The sequence below is a fragment of the Phaenicophaeus curvirostris genome, chromosome Z, assembly GCF_032191515.1.
Source record: "Phaenicophaeus curvirostris isolate KB17595 chromosome Z, BPBGC_Pcur_1.0, whole genome shotgun sequence".
In the NCBI taxonomy this organism is placed as follows: domain Eukaryota; kingdom Metazoa; phylum Chordata; class Aves; order Cuculiformes; family Cuculidae; genus Phaenicophaeus; species Phaenicophaeus curvirostris.
In genome coordinates, this window is record NC_091431.1 from 65,451,471 (window position 1) to 65,472,468 (window position 20,998).

At 59.7% G+C, this 20,998-nt stretch overlaps 2 protein-coding genes across 3 annotated transcripts; both read right to left on the minus strand.

Annotated features, from left to right (window-relative positions):
• Positions 1–7,970: 7,970 nt before the first annotated feature.
• HINT2 (histidine triad nucleotide binding protein 2) lies at positions 7,971–10,437 on the minus strand. 2 transcript variants are annotated; one of them, XM_069880166.1, is made up of 5 exons: positions 10,367–10,437; positions 8,600–8,752; positions 8,402–8,506; positions 8,238–8,310; positions 7,971–8,114 (listed from the first exon to the last, which is right to left on the minus strand). In XM_069880166.1, exons 1-5 carry the CDS (start codon positions 10,433–10,435, stop codon positions 8,023–8,025), a joined length of 492 nt encoding a protein of 163 aa, XP_069736267.1. In that variant the 5' UTR covers positions 10,436–10,437; the 3' UTR covers positions 7,971–8,022. The 2 variants fall into 2 exon arrangements, with proteins under 2 accessions (XP_069736267.1, XP_069736265.1); XM_069880164.1 differs by having other exon boundaries at positions 8,402–8,752.
• A 2,000-nt stretch (positions 10,438–12,437) lies between these two features.
• On the minus strand, positions 12,438–17,405 carry TAF1C (TATA-box binding protein associated factor, RNA polymerase I subunit C). The gene is made up of 14 exons (XM_069880432.1): positions 16,745–17,405; positions 16,561–16,654; positions 16,218–16,324; positions 16,030–16,125; positions 15,883–15,953; positions 15,546–15,793; positions 15,361–15,471; positions 15,133–15,256; positions 14,948–15,019; positions 14,704–14,839; positions 14,481–14,609; positions 14,147–14,321; positions 13,877–14,014; positions 12,438–13,602 (listed from the first exon to the last, which is right to left on the minus strand). Exons 1-14 carry the CDS (start codon positions 16,874–16,876, stop codon positions 12,455–12,457), a joined length of 2,781 nt encoding a protein of 926 aa, XP_069736533.1. The 5' UTR covers positions 16,877–17,405; the 3' UTR covers positions 12,438–12,454.
• Between the last annotated feature and the right edge of the window lie 3,593 nt (positions 17,406–20,998).

Sequence of the window (20,998 nt, forward strand, 5' to 3'; positions counted from 1 at the left end):
TTGGGCTGGGAGTCAGCTGGCCTCGTATGGCCACCCCAACCTGCTGGGTGCCCAGGCTGGGCAAGCACCCTTACAGCACTTGAACAAACTATGATGTCTGCAGGCTGTAGCATGGCTTGGCCCACGAGTGGTGTTCTTCAGAGGTCTGTATTGGGAATGGTGCTGTTCAATGTCTTTACTGGCGATGTGGACAGTGGGATTGAGTTGCACCCTTGCACGTTTGCTGATGACAGTAGACTGTGTGGCATGGGAAGGGATGTCCTTCAGAGGGACCTGGACAGGATGGAGAGGTTAGCCTGTGCAAACCTCATGGAATTCAACAAGGCCAAGTGCAAGGTCCTCAGCACAAATAACAGGCTCAGCGGAGAATGGATTGAGAGCAGCCACGCAGAGAAGAGCTTGGGGTGCTGGTTGATGAAAAGTAAAACGTGGCCCAGCAATGTGTGCTTGCAGCCCAGAAAGCCAACTGCACCCTGGGCTGCCTCAGAAGAAGTGTGACCAGCAGGTCGAAGGAAGTGATTTTCCCCCTCTACTCTGATCTTATGAGGCTCCACCTGGAGTATTTTGTCCAGTTTTGGGGAGCCATTATGGACCAGTGGGTCCAGAGGAGGCCATGAAGATGATCAGAGGGCTGGAGCACCAACCTGAGAGAGTTGTTTAGCTGTTCAGTCTGGAGAAGAGAAGGCTCTGGGGAGACCTTATAGCGGCCTTCCAGTACCTGACAGGGGCTTGTAAGAAAACTGGAGATGGACATTTTGTAAGGGTATGGAGTGACACGACAAGGGGTAATGAGTGTATGTTTAGACTCAATACAAGGAAGAAATTCTTCACTGTGAGGCTGGTGAGGCACTGGCAGAGGTTGCCCAGAGAAGTTGTGGCCAGGTTGTATGGGTCTTTGAGCAACCTGATCCAGTGGAAGGTGTCCCTGCCCATGGCAGGGAGTTGGAACAAGATGATCTTTAACCCATGCTGTGTTCTCCCCTCCCCAGCGATGGGCTGCAACACTCAGCTCCTGCTGTCCCAGCAGCGAGCTCCTGGCTTTCCTACCAAAGCCTCACTGTCACTCCCCACGTGCCTTCCCATGCCTTTTGCACTATTGAATTTCATCGCTTTTCCATCCCACTGGGCTCAAGGTCATCCAGGAAGCTCCAGCTTGGCCAAGGACAGCTATTTAAAGAGAGGGGGCTGTCGAGGAGCGTGTGGGACGCAATGGGGTGGGTTTGGAGGAACATCTCCCCTTGTGGCCCCCAGCCGGTGGTTACCTCCTGGATCAAGCATCTCCCCCTGCGCAGCAGCTGGCTGGGCTTCTCTACTGGAGTTTTTGGGGAGGCAGGTGCCACCAAAACCGCAGTGGGGGGCACATCACTGGGGTTGGTGCCTGGTGTTCCAGGGCAGGGTGGCTGCTCGACTCCAGAGGGCTCCTTCCCAGCATCATCGAGTGGCAGGATGGCTGATGTGGACTCGGGGGGCAGCTCAGCCACGTCTGACAGCATCTCCTGGGATGCCTTGTCAATGGCTGCCAATGGCTCTCTGCGGCACAAGAGTGTTTCCTTGAGCACCTCAGGCATGAGGACGCTGCTGTGGACACTCACACATCCTTCAACCCCTCCCATGCCCACCATGTCCCAAGCTCCCACCAGCATGGGCAGGGCCCTGAGGCTGGGGACCCAGAGTCCCCTGCTGTGTCATCCCACTCCGGAGTGGGTGACAAGGGACTCCTGTCCCTTTGGGAGAGAGGGTGGCAGCAGTGCCTCCCTCTGGGTCTGCTCTCCCAGGGTTCTTGCCCTGAATAACTCCCATCTAATCCCCTTCCCCGCTCCAAAGCAACGTTCCCCCACCACTGGCCCCCGGTGTCCCCATCCCAGGCTGTGCACCCAGTGCCACTTCTCAGCTTTGCACCCCCAGTCTGGGCTCTACACCTCCCAGCACCCCCTATCTGGGCTCTGCATCCCCCAGTACCCCTGTCTGGGCTCTGCACCCCTCCAGCTTCCCCTGTCTGGGCTCTGCACCCCCCAGTACCCGTGTCTGGGCTCTGCACTCCCCCCAACTCCCCCTGTCTGGGCTCTGCACCCCCCAGTACCCGTGTCTGGGCTCTGCACCCCCCCCAACTCCCCCTGTCTGGCCTTTGCATCCCCCCAGCTCCGACTGTCTGGGCTCTGCACCACCAGCACCCCCTGTCTGAGCTCTGCACCTCGCAGAACCTCCTGTCTGGGCTCTGCACCCCGCACAACCTTCTGTCTGGGCTCTGCACTCCCCGCACCCCCTGTCTGGGCTCTGCCCCCTACCCCATTTTCCAGTGCACCCCCACTTTCCCGTCCCTCTAACATTCCCCAGGCCCTGTCCCCAACCCACCCAGCCGCCTGCTCCCCACACGTCACTCCGGGGTCACCCCAAGCTCCCACAACCCTCAATGACCCCCCGCAGGCCTCAGACCCCGCAGCTGCTCCGCTCTCGCCTCTACGGCGTCTGGGCGGGGAGGGGGGAAAACTGCTCGGTCTCCATGGAGACGGTAAACACAGGCGGCTCCGCCCCCTCCCGCCCTCAGCCGCAAGCTCATTGGCGGAGCCGGGGGAGTGCGCGCCTGTCATTGGCGGAGAGCGGGCCTGGGGGCGGGGCCTCGGGGCAGGGGAGGACGGGGAGGGGGAGCGGCGGGGGCCAATGGGGATCACGGAGGGGGCGGGGCCAACACGACTGGGGTTTGTTGGGGGCGTGACCAACGCCAAATATGGTGATCGGTGGGCGTGGCCGGTGGCCAAAGGGCGGGGTGATGGGCGGGGTCCATGCAAAGTGGGCGGGGCCAAAGCAGGAAGGGGTGAAGGTGAATATGGCTGTTCCCCAAGCCCAGGCTGTCTCCGCTCCAGGTTCCACGTCCCCCGGCCCCAGACGCCCTGGAGCGCCACCAGCAGGGGCCAGGCAGGGCCCCTGGACCTGGCCAGGGACGGCAGGAGGGACATGCTCTGTCCTGGCTGCCTGGGGGACAAACCACTGTTCCCAGGGCCTGGCCCAAGTGACCCCAACCCCGCCATCTGGGTCTGCCCCAGGGACCCACGGATGGGGTGGAGCAGCTCCCCTAGCCACCGGCCCTCCCCGGGCCTCCCTCATCCCCAGGGAGGCCAGGGAGAAGAAGGGCCCTTTGATAGTGCGCGGCAGGCTCCGGCACGAGGGCTGTTATTCCATCCCTCTGCGGTGTGCGCTGCTGGGGCCGCCGCGCGCTCAGCGCCGCAGCCTCTTGTTTTTCCTGGCTGGGGATGTGCCTGGCTCCTCTGGCCTCAGCCAGCCGGGGCCCCCAGCGGGGACGGTTCCTCCCCGCGGGTGCTCGGCCCTACGCCAAGCCGGGGTTCCTCGGAGCCCATCTGGCACGCAGCTGCAGGGAAGAAGGAAAGATGTGCCATAGAGGCCAGGCTCAGCAAAGGGGGCCCCCCATGGTGGGACCACACCAGCCCTGTTGCTGTGTGGGTGCGTGGGTGCTGGCCTGCGCGCTGCTGGTCGTGCCCCTGCACTTGGCCCACAGCCCAGGGCTGGCTTCGGAGGTGCTCCTGTAGCCCAGCTCATGCACCCCAGGAGCGTCCAGCATCCAGCTCCACTTCCCAGCAGCATCCTAGACACGCGTGGGCTTGTCCCCAAAAGCCTGGCTGGGCGGCATGGGTGCCTGGGGGACACCAAAGCGACACCACTGGCATAGGAGTGAGACCGGGACCCTGGTGACACCAACCCAGTGGGGCAAACCACTCTGGGGTGGTGTCTGGGGCATTGCCGTGGGGCGGCAGCCCTGGAGCTGCTTGGAGCACATCTGGCTGCCTTTCACCAGCTGACACATCCCCCGCCAGCCCCTCCCCTGCCCAGCTCTTTTGGGAACTTGCATCATTTGGGATAGTCTTAGGTTAAGCAATAAAAACAGCCCTCCCTTCTCCCCTCACTCCCGGCCCCCTGAGCCCCATGGGGCCGTGACCGCCGTGCTGCAAGGGCACTGACAAAATAAACCCTGCGCAGGGGAAATCGCCCTTGTGGACATCCAGCCCCTGACCGCGCGTGCAGAACTCCGCTGGACATGGTCTCCTGTGGGGGCTGCTCCGTGTAAGCCCTGAGGAACAATGCATCAGGGATCCCCTGCTCCTGGTTGAGGTTCCCACCTCCCAGACACCCCCATTTGGGATCCTCAGCCCCAATTCGGTGTCCCAGCCACAAGGCAGTGCCGTCCCACATCCAAGAGTGGCTTGAGCAGGTCTCAGAGGCAGGACACAGCAAAGTCCACGCTTTTTAAGGTTCATTTGCACCCCACAAATATTTTTAAGGGTCATTTCCATGCTGAAAACATTACCCACGCCGTACCGGGTGCATCAGGAGTGTGGAGCGACAGGGCTCTGCTGCAGCCCCTCGCTGCTCCCAGGGGCCCCGCTGCCAGCGCCACGGAGCCGGAGGCCGAACAGAGCAGTCATTCTCCCCGTCGGACTGCGGTCCCCTGCGTGGCTGGCGGGGGCCCAAGCGGCCACGCCAGCGGTGCCAGGTGGGACTCACGCTGTTTCGGCACTGGTTCCCGCTGCTAAATATAGCCGTGGCATCCAGCCGCGGACCAGCGTGCAACGGGAGCCAGTGGCAAGTGAGCCACTGTGCAAAACCAATGGGTTTTGCACAGTGGTGGGTGCACAAGTGAGCTTGGGTGTACAACGCAAGTGTTTTCCGCAGTGGTGCACACCCAGGTGGTCTGAGATGTGCAGTGCAATGTGTTTTGCACAGTGGTGAATGACCAGGGTGTCTGGGATGTGTAGTGCAACGCGTTTTGCGCAGCAGTGCATGCACAGGGTATCTGGGGTGCACAATCCAAAGCGTTTTGCACAGGGAGGGTGCAGCGCACAAGGTGTCTGCAGCGTGCAGTACAATTTTTTTCCACAGCGATGCACACCCAGGTGGTCTGGGGTGCACAGCGCAATGTGTTTTGCACTGTGGTGGATGCACAAGGGGCCTGGGTGTGCAAACCAATGGGTTTTGTGGGCTCTTCCGAGTGCAACACGATGTTTTGCACCATGCTGCATAGGTGGGGAGGGTCTGGGATGTGCAATGCCACTGTATGTCTGAACAGGGCATCTGAAGTGTGCAGCCCTGTTTTACACAGTGGCACCTGCCACCTGCACAAGAAGCCTGGGGGAGGGTGCAATCTAATGCTTTTCACACTGTGGTGCATGAACGAGGGGTCCCACATCAGCAATCCAATGCATCTTGCACAGCAGTAGACACAGCAACGGGTCTGGGTTGTGCAGTGCAACGCGTTTTGCACAGTAGTACACGCACAGGGGCTCCGAGGCACGCGGCACTGTTTTACGCAGTGGTGCATGCACAAGGGGCCTGGGGATCTGCAATCTAATGCATTTTGCACAGTGGTGGGTGCAGAAGGAGTCTGCTGAGTGCAACACGTTCTGCACCATGCTGCACACACTGGGGAGGGGGTTGTCTGTGGTGTTTAGTGCCACCATGGTGTATGCACAGAGGGTTTGAGGGGTGCAGTGCTGTTTTACAGAGTGGTGCATGCACATGGGGTCTGCAATGCAGTGTGATCTGCCAGGCACCAGGATGGGTCTTTTCAGCAAAACCCTCTTGCTCCAAGTAGAGGGCTCCAGAACACAGAATCATAGAACAGTTTGGGTTGAAAGAAACCATAAAGACAATTTTGTTCCAAGGCCTTGCCATGGGATCAGGTTACTCAAAGACCCATACAACCTGGCCTTGAACACCTCCAGAGATTGGGCAGCCACGACTTTTCTGGGCAACCTGTGCCAGTGCCTCACCATAGAATCACAGAATCACCAGGTTGGAAAAGACCCACCGGATGATCAAGTCCAATCATTCCTATCAATCACTAAACCATGCCCCTCAGTGCCTTGTCCACCTGCCTTTTAAACACCTCCAGGCAAGGTGACTCAACCACCTCCCTCAGCAGCCTGTTCCAGTGCCCAATGACCCTTTCTGTGAAAAATTTTGTCCTAATGTCCAGCCTAAACCTCCCCTGGCGGAGCTTGAGGCCATTCCCTCTCGTTCTGTCCCTGTCACTTGGGAGAAGAGGCCAGCTCTCTCCTCTCTACAACCTCCTTTCAGGTAGTTGTAGAGAGCAATGAGGTCTCCCCTCAGCCTCCTCTTCTCAAGGCTGAACAACCCCAGTTCCCTCAGCCATTCCTCGTAAGACTTGTTCTCTAGCCCCTTCACCAGCTTCGTTGCTCTTCTCTGGACTCTCTCCAGAGCCTCAACATCCTTCTTGTGGTGAGGGGCTCAGAACTGAACACGGGATTCGAGGAGCGGTCTCACCAGTGCCGAGTACAGAGGGAGAATAACCTCCATGGAGCTGCTGGTCACGCCGTTTCTGATCCAAGCCAAGATGCCATTGGCCTTCTTGGCCACCTGGGCCACTGCTGGCTCATGTTCAGTCGCCTTCAACCAACACCCCCAGGTCCCTCTCTTCCAGGCAGCTTTCCAGCCAGACTTCTCCTAGTCTGTAGCTGCACAGGGTTGTTGTGCCCCAAGTGCAGGACCCGGCATTTGGCCTTGTTAAACCTCATCCCATTGGACTCTGCCCGGCGGTCTGGCCTGTTCAAATCCCTTTGGAGGCTCCCTACCCTCCAGCAGATCAACACTTCCACCCAGCTTAGTGTCATCCACGAACTTGCTAAGGGTGCACTCGATGCCTTCATCCAGGTCATTGATAAAGACATTGAACAGGGCTGGACCCAGCACTGAGCCCTGGGGGACACCACTTGTAACTGGCCTCCGGCTGGAGTTAACTCCATTTCCCACCACTCTCTGGGCCCGGCCAGCCAACCAGTTTTCCACCCAGGAGAGTGTGCGCCTGTCCAGGCCAGAGGTGACAGTTTCCTGAGCAGAATGCTGTGAGAAACTGTGTCAAAGGCTTTGCTGAAGTCCAGGAAGATACATCCACAGCCTTTCCCTTGTCCAGTAGTTGAGTCACTTTGCCATAGAAAGTGTCACCACCTTCACAGGAAAACATTTCTTCCCAAGACCTCACCTCAATCTCCCCTCTTTCAGCTTAAAACTGTTCCCTCTCATCCTATCACCACACTCCCTGATAAACAGACCCTCCTCAGCTTTCCTGTAGCTCCCTTTTAAGTACTGGCAGGTCGCTATAATGTCTCCCGACAGCTTTCTCTTCTCCAGGCTGAACAACCACAACTCTCTCAAACTGTCCTCTTGTGGGAGGTGCTCCAGCCCTCTGATCACCTTTGTGGTCTCCTCTGGACCCGCTCTAACAGATCCCCATCCTTCCTATGCTGACTCCAGAACTGAACACAGTACTCCAGCATCTCCTTGAATCCTGTGTTCAGTTCTGGGCCCCTCACCACAAGAAGGATGTTGAGGCTCTGGAGCGAGTCCAGAGAAAAGCAATGAAGCTGGTGAAGGGGCTGGAGAACAGGCCTTATGAGGAGCAGCTGAGAGAGCTGGGGTTGTTTAGCCTGGAGAAGAGGAGGCTGAGGGGTGACCTCATTGCTCTCTAGAACTACCTGAAAGGAGGTTGTAGAGAGGAGGGTGCTGGCTTCTTCTCCCAAGTGACAGGGGACAGGACAAGAGGGAATGGCCTCAAGCTCCACCAGGGGAGGTTTAGGCTGGACATTGGGAAAAAAGTTTTCACAGACAGGGTCATTGGGTACTGGAACAGGCTGCCCAGGGAGGTGGTTGAGTCACCTTCCCTGGAGGTGTTTAAGGCACGGGTGGACAAGGTGCTGAAGGGCATGGTTTAGTGTTTGATAGGAATGGTTGGACTTGATGATCTGGTGTGTCTCTTCCAACCCGGTTATTCTATGATTCTATGATCTCCATCATGGGCAGGTTGGGACACAGGGAGCCTCCTTCTCCAAGGAGCAGGGCACCAAGTCCCACCTGTGTCCTCACCCCTAGTCCTGCTTGGGGGACAACAGAAGCTACTGCTGCACTCCCTGAGCCCCGGGAGGGCCACGCAGACATGAAGCCACTGAAGGCACTGCCAAGGAGATGCTTTATTGGAGGGTGGTGAGCAGGAGGGGCTCAGCCAGGGGGCCAGCCCAGCTGCCGTCCTCCCAGCACATGGATGTGCAGGTGGTAGACGGACTGGGCACCATGTTTCCCATCGTTGATCACTGCCAAGAGAGGGACAGGGGGATCAGGCCACCCCTACACCAGGTCATCCCTTGCGGCCCCACTCCCCTGGGACCACGGGTGAGGGTCCTGCCCTGTGGCGCCGTGCAGGGCCACCAACTCACCTAGACGGTAGCCATCGCCCAGGCCCTCCGCCTGCGCCGTGCGTGACGCCACCACCAGCAAGTGCCCCAGGAGCTGCAGGAGGTTCATCAGGAAGTTCACCAGGAGGTTCAGCACCACCTGTGTGTCCCCCAACCCATGTTCCAGGGACCACCTCCAGACTCACCTCCGTGTCCTGGGGACCCACGCGGCTGATCCGGGGGATGGGGCGCTTGGGGATCACCAAGAAGTGGACGGGGGCTTGTGGGGCCACGTCACGGAAAACCAGGCACTGCCAGGGCACAGTGGGAACAAGGTGAATCATGCACCCGCGGGTGCTGCGCCCCCTCCCCGTGGTGACACACGCCCCGTGGGGACACGCTACCTTCTCGTCTTCATAGAGGATGGTGGCAGGCACGCTGCGGGCGATGATCTTGCTGAAGATGGTGGGCTGCCCGCTCGCCTCCTCCCCGGCCGCCGCTGCCTGCCGTGCCTTGCCCACCTCCCCATCCTGCCCGCCGGCCGCTGCCACCCATCGCTGGGGACAGGGGCACAGCAGGGCTCAGCGCCCGGGACACCAGGGATGGGGACACCACAGCAGGGGCACAGCGGGGTGATGGGGGATGACATTGGGGATGATAGGGGAACACGTGGGGGGATGCATGTTGGGATAATGGGGAATTCAATCAGGGTGACAGAGGTACACAGTGGGGTGTGCATGGGGGTGACTGGGGGTGCATGTGGGGGTCATGGTGGGCACACAGGGCAATTATGGGGGATGTAATTAGAGGTGACAGGGATATACATGGGAGGGAGGTGCGTGAGGTGACCGGGAGGATGCACGCGGGGGCTATGGGGGATAGAACTGGGGAGACAGGAGTACACATGGGGGTGCACAGGGTGGTTATGGGGGATGTAATTGGGGGTGACAGGGATATACCTGGGGGGTGCGCACCGGGATGATAGGGGCATGCAGTTGGGCTGTCAGGGTACGCAAGCGAGGACATACATGGGTGTGACAGGGGGTGAACTCGGGGGCTTGGGGGGATAAAATCACGGTGATGGGTACCCATGGGGGGAACGCGCATGGGGTGACAGGGGGATGAAACTGGGGGTGACAGCAGTACACACGGGGGGATGGGGGATACAGTTGGGGGTATGGGGTACACATTGGAAGGATGCAGTCTGGGGTGATGGGTACGCGTAGGGGTGCACACAGGGGCTAGGGGGAATACAGTTGGGGCAATAGTGGTACACGCAGGGGGACACAGGCAAAACGAGGGGGTTCATATGGGGGTCACAGAGGATGCAATTGGCAGTGATACAGGTACACACGAGACATGTACATGGGGGGCACGGGGGACGCAGTCAGCGGTGATGGGTGTACACATGCTGGGACACACACAGGGGTAACAAGGGACGAAGTTAGGGGTGACAAGGGCACAGCTGGGGTGCTGGGTACACATTGGGGTGTACACTGGGGCTACAGGGTGTGCCATTTGGGGTGACAGGGGTGCACACGGGGTGCATACATGAGGGTGATGGGGGATGCAGCTGGCAGTGAGGGGTGTTCACGTGCAGGGACGCACACAGGGTGACGGGGGATGCAACGGCAGTGATGGGTGCAAATGGGGGTGCTGGGGGATGCAACGGGGTGAGTGGTACACCTCGGGGTGCATAGTGGGATTACAGGGGATACAAGAGGGGGGTGCAGGGGTGCAAATGGAGGTCTGGGGGATGCAGGGGTGGTGACAGGTACACCTGCGGGTGCCTACATGGACTGCAGGGGATGCAATGTGGGGGGAGAGGGGTGCAAGTGGGGGTGCGGGGGATGCAAGGCGGGTGATGGGTACACCTCGGAGTGCATACAGGGATGGCGGAGGATGCGGTGAGCGGGACAGGGGTGCAAATAGGGGTCCGGGGGATGCAACAGGGGTGATGGGTACACCTGGGATCACAGGGGATGGTGTGGATGCGCCCGGGGTGCACATGGGGGTGCGGGGGATGCAATGGAGGTGACGGGTACACCTGGGGGCGCATACAGGGATTGCAGGGGATGCAGTGGGGGTGCGGGGGGTGCCGCCCACGGGGACACCGGGGTGTCCCGCCCCTCCCCTCCCCGTGTCCCCCCCCTTCCCCCCACGTGTCCCACCTGCCCCGCGCGCCGCGCGCCCCGCGCCGCCCAGCCGCGAGACGCCGCGCGCGCCAGCGCCGCCGCCATGGCCGCCGTCCCGCGCGACCCTGCCGGCCACGGCCCTACCTGATTGGCCACGCCCCCCCATCCGCCCTGCAGCTCCATTGGCCGCCGCCCCATTGGCCCCGCCCACAGACGCTCCTCATTGGCCACGCCCCTTTGCTCCGCCCCATCCCGCCGCTTTCTCATTGGCCACGCCCGTTAGCATCATTGGAGCCGCCCCTCTCCTCATTGACCACGCCTCTTAACCTATTGGCCCGCCCGTTCCCATCATTGGCCACGCCCCCTCCCCGGTGCCCCTTCTCCTCCATAGGCTCCGCCCCCTCCCCCATTGGCCCCGCCCCTGTCCCACACACCCGGCGCCTTAAAGGGCCCGCGCTCCCGGCCGAGGGGTGCGGTGACAGCACGGGCAGGAGCTGCGGTCACAGGCGGGTGTCCGCGATCGCACGGGGGTGTCACCCGAGTGCTGAGATCACGAGTGGGTGTTTTGATCACAGGTGGGTGCCGCAATCTCACAAGTGAGCGCTGGGGCAACACGCGGGGGCTCTGTCATGGGGGGCTGTGACCACTTCAGTCAGAGATAAGTAACCCCGCTGATGGTTGGGAAGGGTGACCTCAGCCACTCTCCGTGATGTTTGAAAAGGCAGTCAAGAGAAATCCCTGGAAACTGGAAGAAGCTGAGCGGTGCAGTTGCCACACCAGAAGGATGGGATGTCATCCAGAGGGACCTGGACAGGCTGGAGAAGTGGGGCTGTGAGAACCTCATGAGGTTCAACGAGGCCAAGCGCAAGGTCCTACACCTGGATCAGGGTGACCCACCATTTCAAACCATGATGGGGGATGATGTGATAGAGAGCTGCCCTGCAGAGAAGGACTTGAGGGTGCTGACTGATGAGAAGCTCAACGTGAGCCAGCAATGTGCACCCACAGCCCAGAAGGCCAACTGTGTCCTGCATCAAAAGAAATGTGGCCAGCAGGTCAAGGGAGGTGATTCTGCCCCTCTATTCCTCCATTGCGAGACCTCATCTGGAGTACTGTGTCCAGTTCTGGAATCCTCAACATCAGAAGCATGTGGAACTGTCAGAACAGGTCCAGAAGAGGGCTACAAAGAAGATCAGAGGACTGGAGCACCTTCCATATGAGGACAGGCTGAGAGAGTTGGGCTTGTTCAGCTGGAGAAGGCTCCAAGGAGATCTTACAGCAACCTTCCAGTACCTGAACAGGGCTACAAGAAAGTTGGAGAGGAACTGTTCACAGAGGGGCAACGGGTATAAAATAGAGGGGGGCAGATTTAAGCTAGATGTTAGGAAGAATTCCTTCACTATGAGAGTGGTGAGACACTGGAACAGCTTGCCCAAGGAAGTCGTGGATGCTCCATCCTTGGAGGTGTTCAAGGCCAGGTTGGATGTGGCCTCGGGCAGCCTGGTCTGGTGGGATGGCCCTGCCCATGGCAGGGGCATTGGAACTAGATGACCGCTAAGGCCCCTTCCAACCCTATTTTATGATCACACGCGGGTGCTGTGATCATAGGAATGCTCTCACAAGGGATTCATGCTCTGATCACATCTGAGCAATGCGATCATGGGTGTGTGCTCTGATCACCAATGGATGCTCCCACACACGTGAGTGTAGGGGTCATGGGGTTGCTGTGACCACACATGGGTGTGCTGGTCACACGTGGATGTTACCTTCACAAGTGGGTGTGGTGATCACTTCTGAGTGTTGTGACCATGTGTGAGAGCTACGATCACACAAGGGTGCTGTGATCAGCTATGCACACGGTGATCAGGCCTGAGCATACTTGATGATCTAAGAGGTCTTTTCCAACCTAGCCATTTCATGAGTGGGTGTCTTCACCACGTGTGCACATTGTAATCACAAGCAGGTGCCGTGGTCACAAGTCGGTGTTGTGATCACATGGAGGTGCTGGGATTGTGTGTGGGCGTTGTGACCAGACGTGGATGCCATGACCATGTGTGGCATCACAGCCTCTCCCCACCCTGAAATCAAGGAGGGCAGTTGGTGCAGGTGGGGTTTATTGGGTGCTCAGAAGCCCATACGCGGGCGCTTGCGGCGGGTCTGGGAAGCAGAGGAGAGCTGACTCTGGGATGAGGGGATGCAGAGCTGGCTGGCCTGGCTGCTAGGGAGCTCTGGTGGCTCAGGGGGACCCTCAGCCCACACCCCGAGGTAGTCCCGCAGCGTCTTCCGCCGCTCTTTAGGGATGCCACGACTGCGCAGGCTCTGCGAGGAGAGCAGGGCTTCGTCAGGCACTGGTGATGGTGGGGGGCTGCCTCTTAGTGGGGAGCCCTCCTGGTGAAGCACAGGGGAGAGTGGTGGCAGGCCAGTGTCGCTCAGCTCAGATAGCTCTGACTGGTAGGTGAGGGAAGAGGTGAAGCTGGCTGAAAGGCTGCGGTGGCCACGGGCTTGCTTCTGCCGCCGCCGCCGCTCCCGCAGTGCCCGCTGCCTCTTTGCCCTGTTGAAGCTCGTCCTCTCTTCCCACCACTGGCTCCAGTCCCCCGACCACGCCGCTGCTAGACGGGCACTGAGGGGGTCTGGACCCTCCACTGGCTCTGGCGGCTGTAGGATGACAGAGCTTTGGCTGTCCGGGAGGTCCCAGTGTTGGATGCGGCCCCGCTCCAGCATGGCCTGGTGTAGCCGCTGGCGTGCCTGCTGGTGCAGAGTGCTGGCCCCACCCAGTGTCTGCAGCTCTTTGCGGGTTAAGAGGCGCTTCTGGCTACGGGTAGGGGGAAAGGAGTGCCAGGGAGGCTCCCCACAGTGCTTGGAAACAGCCTTCAGCCAGCGGTGGTACCGTAGGACTGCAGCCTCGCTCAGCACCACTGGTGAAGGCTGGGGGCTGGCGCAGGGCTCCTGGGTCGGTTCAGCTTCCTCCAGGGATGCTGGTCTGCCCCCATCCTCCTCCTCATTGATAATCACTTGGAGGTTGGACAAGTAGGACGTTTGCTCTTCCTCCTCTTCTCTTTCTTCCTCACTGCCCAAACGCTGAGGGCTGCTGGCTGGATCCTCAAAGAGCAGGGAAGAGCCGGAGGATGCCATAGCCTCGTCCCCTGAGGTGGGTGCAGGGTGTTTCACCACCTCATGGGTCAGCCTTTGGCAGAAGACATCCCCAGCCTCGGAGAGCTGGAAAACCACCAGGGACTCCCGCCGCCCATCCTTCTGCAGTGCGGCAGCCAGCCCTGCGGGGATAGAGGGAGCACTGCCATCAGGTCCTGGCCCTGGGAACCTTCCTGGGGGTGCACCCCCACTGCACCACATGTGTGCTCATTGCTGGCTCCTGCACCCCGCATCCTCTCCCAGCTCTTCAACCTCCTGCCCTGTGCATGGAGTGGTTCAGGGCTTTGCCTTTTCTTTTTCAGCCTCCACCCTAAGGCATGGCGAGGGCTGTACTCCTCCCCAACCCGTGTCCTTCTCCCCCAGAACCGGCTCTCCAGGGTGCTGCAGGATACTCACCCGCAGCTGGGGTGCCAAGGCGCTGCTGGAGCAGGCAGTGGCGGTGTGGGAGCTGAGTGGGAAGGTGCTCCAGGCAGCCAGCGATGTTGTGCAGCTTCTGCGGGGACCCCACCAGCTGGCAGGCTGACCGGCCACCCCCTGTAAGACACACCAGAAATCGGCTGGTGGGCACCAGTGCTGGGGCAGCAGCAGGTCCCAGAGGCGAGGAGGCTGGGATGTGGGTGCAGAAGAGACCTGTCCCTGCAGCACACCAAAAGTCACGTCTCTCACCCTGGTACTGCAGCAGCAGCATCTCCTGGGTGCGGGATGCACCAAGCAGCAGCTTGTGGCTCCTTCCAGGGTCCCCCGGAGTCAGGTGGGCGAAGAGAGGGGGGGACTTCATCATATGTAGCCACTTCAGCACAGGCACCAGTGGCAACCGCTCGTCCACCACATAAATGGAGAACTGGGATGGAAGGCACAGCTCAGCAGGACTCACCTCAATACCTCGCGGCAGGCCCCCTCAACCGGGCGATAGCTCTGTCCCGAGGGCGCTGAGAGCTGAGGCTGTGCTGGAGTGTCCCCTCTCAGCCTCTGGCTGTCCCCTGGGTGTGGTGGGACTCACCTGGGTGGTGACAAGGTGCTGGGAAGGGTGAGCCTTGCCCAGGTACATGGGCAGCACCACGCGCTCGCCCTGCTGACAGCTGGCCTCCTCGCCCACCTTGAACAAGTCGAAGTGGCACCTCTTGGGGGCCTGCAGCAGCAAATCGAGGGGCTGTCAGCACCCTGGCTGGGAAACCTCGCTCCCCTGCCCCTCGCTGGCCCTTTGCCCACCCCGCCAGGCTCACCCGAGCATCCAGGCACTGCAGCCCAGTGCGGTCAGCACAGCTCAGCACTCGTGGGTGGGCGGTGAAGTCACACCAGCGCCAGGGCGAATGGTCCCGAAAAAACATGGTCTGGGGGTCATGGCGGAGCCGCTGCAGCCTGTGAGAAGAAGACAACACCATGAAGGACAGAGCTGCCTCCCACGTCCCCCACAGAGAGCCAGGGCTCTGTGTGAAATCCCACCCGGCCCCGAGTGCCCCATCTCACCCTGTCTCGACGTTCCAGAGGTAGGTAGATCCACTCTGGGTGCAGACAGCCAGCTCCCCAGGGAGGTGAGGGCTGGGGGATGGACAGCACAGGTCACCGTGGGGTGACAGCATCCCCCCCGCAGTGGGGAGAGGTGCAGAGGCAGCAAAACCCCCTTCTCACTAAGCTGTTTCCCCAGTGCCTACCTGACAGTGAGGCAGGAAGCAGGTACACTGGTGCGGATGACCTGCAGCGGGGTGGGGGCCGCCCCAGTCCTGCCTGGCACCCTCCAAACACCACAGTGATAGTCCGAGCGGACGCCAACAAAATCTAACGGGACAGGAGGCAGCACATGAGAGACAGCAGTGTCCCGGGGACTCCCTGCAGCGCCCCGAGCCTGGGGTACGAAGCCTCCTGGGGTTTGGATGGCTCACCTTTCCCATCGGACCGGGCGGCAGCCACTTGCCGAATGCGTCCATTGAGCTCAAACTCTGCACGGGAGCCTCGTGTGCGGGGCAGCTCCTCTAGTACCACATCCTGGAAATCTGCAGTGCCTGCTAAGGGTGGTGTAACACAACCCTACTCCTCCCCTCCCCAGGGACGTCAGTGGGAAGGATACAGAGATGGTTCATGGCCTGCCCTCCAGGGTACACCAGGCGGCCTGTGCGTGCTCCTGCGTCTTCAGTGGGCAGCCAGGCTAGTGTGCCCCCAGTAGGACCATCATCAAAGAGCAGGCCAGCCCACTGCAGCAGCAGCTCCTCATGCACGCAGTCTGCCAGCAGCCCCAGCGGCACCTCAAAGAGCCAGTCACGGGACAGGTGGGAGAACCAGCGCAGGCGGGAGGCGAGGTACTCCTGCGGGCAGCCCCTGCAGAGGTACAGACAGTGTCGAGCTTGGGGGAGAGAGCATGAGGTCCCTTCAGCCCTCTCCAGGGTAGGAGACACAGGGTGGCTTACCGCCTGGCATCCAGACGGTTGATTTCTTCCATGAGGGCCGTCATCCGGATGGTGTTGTTCCGGGCTTCTCTCTGTGGGAAGGAGAGGCTGGGGCTGGCAGCTGCAGTGGGTGAGGGATGGTGTCTTCCCCTCCAGACAGTCACTGACCTCCACGCCGGAGTCACCCAGATGGAAGTTCTTGTGCAGCAGCTGCCCCAAGGAGCCAAATGCATCTTCTGGGTGATCCACGAAGAAGTGACTCAGCTGTGTGGGAAGGACAAGAAGGGGCTGGGACGTGCAGGGATCCCATGTCATCTCCCTGGGTCCTCAGCAGGACACAGTCTCCCAGGCCATACTTGCTTGGTGAAGTCCATAGCAGGTACACAGTTGCTTATCGGGAGCTTCCTGCGCAGGAAGCTGCGGTAGAGGATGTCCTGAGGCACAAGTGAGGGAACCCAGCAGGCTGTGGAGAGAGGGCAAGGGCTGGCTGGTACCACACAAGAGCAGCGACACCACTGCAGCACGGCAGGGCAACAGCTCTCCTGCGCGAGCACCCCTGGGGATTGCTGCTAAAGCACCACGTGCTGGCGCGGCAGAGCTAACAGGGACCCCAAGCTGCGGGGCAGCTCACTGGGCAGGTGGAATGGGATGTGGCCCTCCCTGGGCAGCACCTCCCCTTTCTTCCCCCATGGTCCTCACTCGCATTGGAAGGCAGGAAGGGCACGGCAGCAGCATCGGCAGGTTCCCAGCTCTCGCCCATTCCGCCACGGCGGGGCACGAACGTCGTCTCAGCCTGCAGGGAGAGGAGGTGGGAGGTGAGAGTAGCTCCTGCTCGATCCCTCTGGGGCTCCCCGACCCACTGTCCTGGGCAGGGTGGCCTCACCTGTTGATGGCCGGGGCCGGTCTCCAGCACTTGTCCAAACTCGCCCCAACCAGCGGCTGGAGCGGGGCCCCCCTCCTCCCGGGGTGGGCCGGTGCTGAAGGACGAGGGGAAGAGAGTGGCCGGGAACTCCATGGAACCGGGAGGTATCGATGCTGGGGGGGTGTGGGGGCACCAGTACCGGACAGGGGTCACCGGTGCCCGGTGGGTCACCTATAAAGGGCAAAGGGGCACGGGTACGGGGGAGGGGCAGGGGGGATGGAACAGTGGTACCAGGGAAGATGGGGGCAACACCGGTACTGGGGAAGGGGGACGGACGTGAACGCCGGGACCGGGGAAGGAGGGGGGTGACGCGATACCGGTACCTGGGGGGGAGGGGTGAGTACGACACCGGTACCGGAGGAGGCACCTATAGAGGGTGACGGGGTGCCGGTACTGGGTGAGGGCAAGTCTAAACCGGGCAGTGGGGCGCCGGTACAAGGCGGGGGGCGCCTATCCTGGGTAGGCGAACACAGGTACCGGGCGGGGGGGCACCTATATCGGGCGGGGGGTACCGGTACCAGGCATAGGGGGTGCGATGCCAGGTGACGCGGGGGCCCCAGGGCCAGGGCCGGGGGTTCTGGCTCCTCCCGGTGCGCGGATCCCGCAGCTCCCACGCGGGCCCCGGGCGGATCCGGAAGTCGCATTCTCGCGGGGGCCGGGAGCCAATCAGCGCGCGGCAATGGAGACGCGGGGGCAGAGCGGCGCCTGCTGAGGCGCCTCCGCCCCCTGGTGGCGGGAGGAGGAAACGCGGCGCCGTGGCCGTGGGTTTGGTGAGGCGAGGCAGGACCGCGGGTGGCTTCTCCCCATCCCCACCCGTCGGGACAGCAGAGAGAGCGAACACGCCGAAAATGCCGGGAAATAAGTGCTCTGAGGTCCCCTGTGGAGTTTTAGGAAGCGAGAGTCCTTCAGCCAGCCTGGGCGAGACGAGGGAGTGATCTCCATCAGTTGTGCGGCGAGACAAGAGCTGGGGAGGAGGATGTGCTTCCCACTTACAGGCACAGGGATAAGCTTTCCCAGAAATTTTATGCATATTCTATTACTCTCCTGCCGGGAAAAAAAGATTCCACTATCGCATGTATGCTGGGACAAGCGGCCGATGCTTTGGCACCCGCGATATTAGCAGCAAGCAGGGAGCAAACAGCCGGCGTTCTCATGCTTGCTAGCTTGTTGAGACGTTGGAATCTTTACCAAGACCCATGAGTTAGTAAGAAAAGAATGCCTTGTATGGCAAGCATGAAGATAAGGGGCACATCTGTGGTAAATAGTCAGTTGCACTGTATCAGTGTAGCTGTGGGATTTTTAGAAGTGAAAATTCACTGGGGTAGCTGCTGACTGGGTAGAGAAACACTATATCACAGAATCATAGAATCACTAGGTTGGAAAGGACCTGCTGGATCATTGAGTCCAACCATTCCTATCAACTACTAAACCATGCTTCTCAGCAACTAATCCACCTGCCCTTTAAACACCTCCAGGGAAGGCGACTCAACCACCTCCCTGGGCAGCCTGTTCCAGTGTCCGTTGATCCTTTCTGTGAAAAATTTTTTCCTGATGTCAAGCCTGAGCCTCCCCTGGTGGAGCTTGAGGCCATTCCCTCTCATCCTGTCCCCTGTCACTTCGGAGAAGAGGCCATCTCCCTCCTCTCCACAACCTCCTTTCAGGTAGTTGTAGAGAGCAATGAGGTCTCCCCTCAGCCTCCTCTTCTCCAGGCTAAACAACCCCAGCTCTCTCAGCCGCTCCTCATAAGGCCTGTTCTCCAGCCCCCTCACCAGCTTTGTTGCTCTTCTCTGGACTCGCTCCAGAGCCTCAACATCCTTCTTGTGGTGAGGGGCCCAGAACTGAACACAGGATTCGAGGAGCGGTCTCACCAGTGCCGAGTACAGAGGGAGAATAACCTCCCTGGACCTGCTGGCCACGCTGTTTCTGATACAAGCCAAGATGCCATTGACCTTCTTGGCCACCTGGGCCACTGCTGGCTCCTGTTCAGTCGCTGTCAACCAACACCCCCAGGTCCCTCTCGGCCAGGCAGATTTCTAGACAGACTTCTCCTAGTCTGTAGCCGCACAGGGTTGTTGTGCCCCAAGTGCAGGACCCGGCATTTGGCCTTGTTAAACCTCATGCCATTGGACTCAGCCCAGCGGTCCAGCCTGTCCAGATCCCTTTGGAGCCTCCCTACTCTCCAGCAGATCGACACTTTCACCCAGCTTAGTGTCATTCGCAAACTTGCTAAGGGTGCACTCGATGCCTTCATCCAGGTCATTGATGAAGACATTGAACAGGGCTGGACCCAGCACTGAGCCCTGGGGAACCCCACTTGTCACTGGCCTCCAGCTGGATTTAACTCCATTTCCCACCACTCTCTGGGCCCTCCAGCCAACCAGTTTTCCCCCCAGGAGAGTGTGCGCCTGTCCAGGCCAGAGGTGACAGTTTCCTAAGCAGAATGCTGTGAGAAACTGTGTCAAAGGCTTTACTGAAGTCCAGGAAGATACATCCACAGCCTTTCCCTCATCCAGCAGCCGAGTCACTTTGTCATAAAAGGCGATCAGGTTAGTTTGGCAAGACCTGCCTTTTGTGAACCCGTGTTGTCTGGGCCTGATCACCCGGTTCTCTTGAATGTGCTCTATGATAGCACTCAAGATCACCTGTTCCATGACTTTCCCCAGCACTGAGGTGAGACTGACAGGCCTGTAGGTCCCTGAATCCTCCCTGCGACCCTTCTTCTTGTAGATGGGATATAAGGCTTTGCATCCACTCCATAAAGTGATTTCATTTGTCACCTCATAACATTGTCCGTGCCTCAGTTGCTACACTCTCCATGGACTAATTTTGCTGTTATTATAAACTTCACAACAGTAAAATCTCTTGCTAATACGGAGCTTTGGAGCCTTTGTGATAGGGAGAAATTCCAGACAGAGGTGATTGCAGAAGAAGACATGTCTGCTCAGCACAGATCATACTTCACACTAGACCAGGCTGCTCAAGCACCCATCCAACCTGACCTTCCACACCTCTAGGAATGGGGCAGCCACAGCTTCTCTGGGAAACCTGGGCCAGGGCCTTCCCAGCCTCACAGGAAAACATTTCTTCCTAAGATCTCACCTCAGTCTTTCTTTTCAGCTTGAAACCACACCCCCTCGTTCTGTCCCTGCGTTCCCTGATCAAGAGCCCTTCCCCAGCTTTCCTGGAGCCCCTTTCAGTACTGGAAGCTGCTATGAGGTCTTCCCAGAACCTTCTCTTCTCCAGGCTGAACAATCCCAGCTCTCCCAGCCTGTCCTCCTATGGGAGGCGCTCCAGCCCTTGGATCATCTCCGGGCTTGCTTTAACAGATCCATGTCCTTCCTGTGCTGAGGACTCCAGAGATGGACAGAGGACTCCAGGTGGGGTCTCATGAGAGCAGAGCAGAGAGGTAGAACCACCTTCCTCACCCTGCTGGTCACACTTCTGATACAGCCCAGGATGTGGTTGGTTTTCTGGGCTGCAAGCACACTTTGCTGGCTCATGTTGAGTTTCTCATCTAGTGCCAAGAGAGTTTGAGGATGATGTCAGGTGTGTTCAGGGATGATGTCAGGGGAGTCTGAGGTAGCATGATGAGATCATTTTCAGTCAGGACGTCCTCATCACCGCAGGCAGTGCCCAGACCCCTTCTCCTGGATACCACCTCCTCCATAAAATAAGTATTATAATTTATTATAATCAGATGGCAGTCACTGTCAGAATCCCACCTGACCCCCACCGAACAGCCCCTACAGGTGCCCTCCAGCCCTGTCTCCTCCTCACACAACACCCCTTTGTCCCCTCGTGTGTATCCCCCATGTCCCCTTGCACCTCTGTCCTATGTCCCCCTTGTGGAATGGTCCCGCAGCATCCTGGCTCCATATCCCTTGTCCTGCAGCCCTGCATCTCGGATCCCAGCTTCTGGCTTTGTTCCCCAGCCCTTATCCCTGTTCCCAGACCCAATGCATGTCCCCAACCCTATGACCCTGTCCCCGAGCCCCATATTCCTGTCTCCAGCCTGTATCCTTGTCCCCAGCCCCCCGTCTCCAGGCCATATCCCAATCCCCAGCCTATATCCTTGTCCATAGCCCCATCTCCTTGTCCCCAGCCCCATGTTCCTGTCCCTAGGCCATGTCTCTGTCCCCAGCCCCATGCCTCTGGCCCAAGCTTTGTATCCCTGTCCCCAGTAATTGCCCCTGTCCCCAAGACTCATATCTCTGT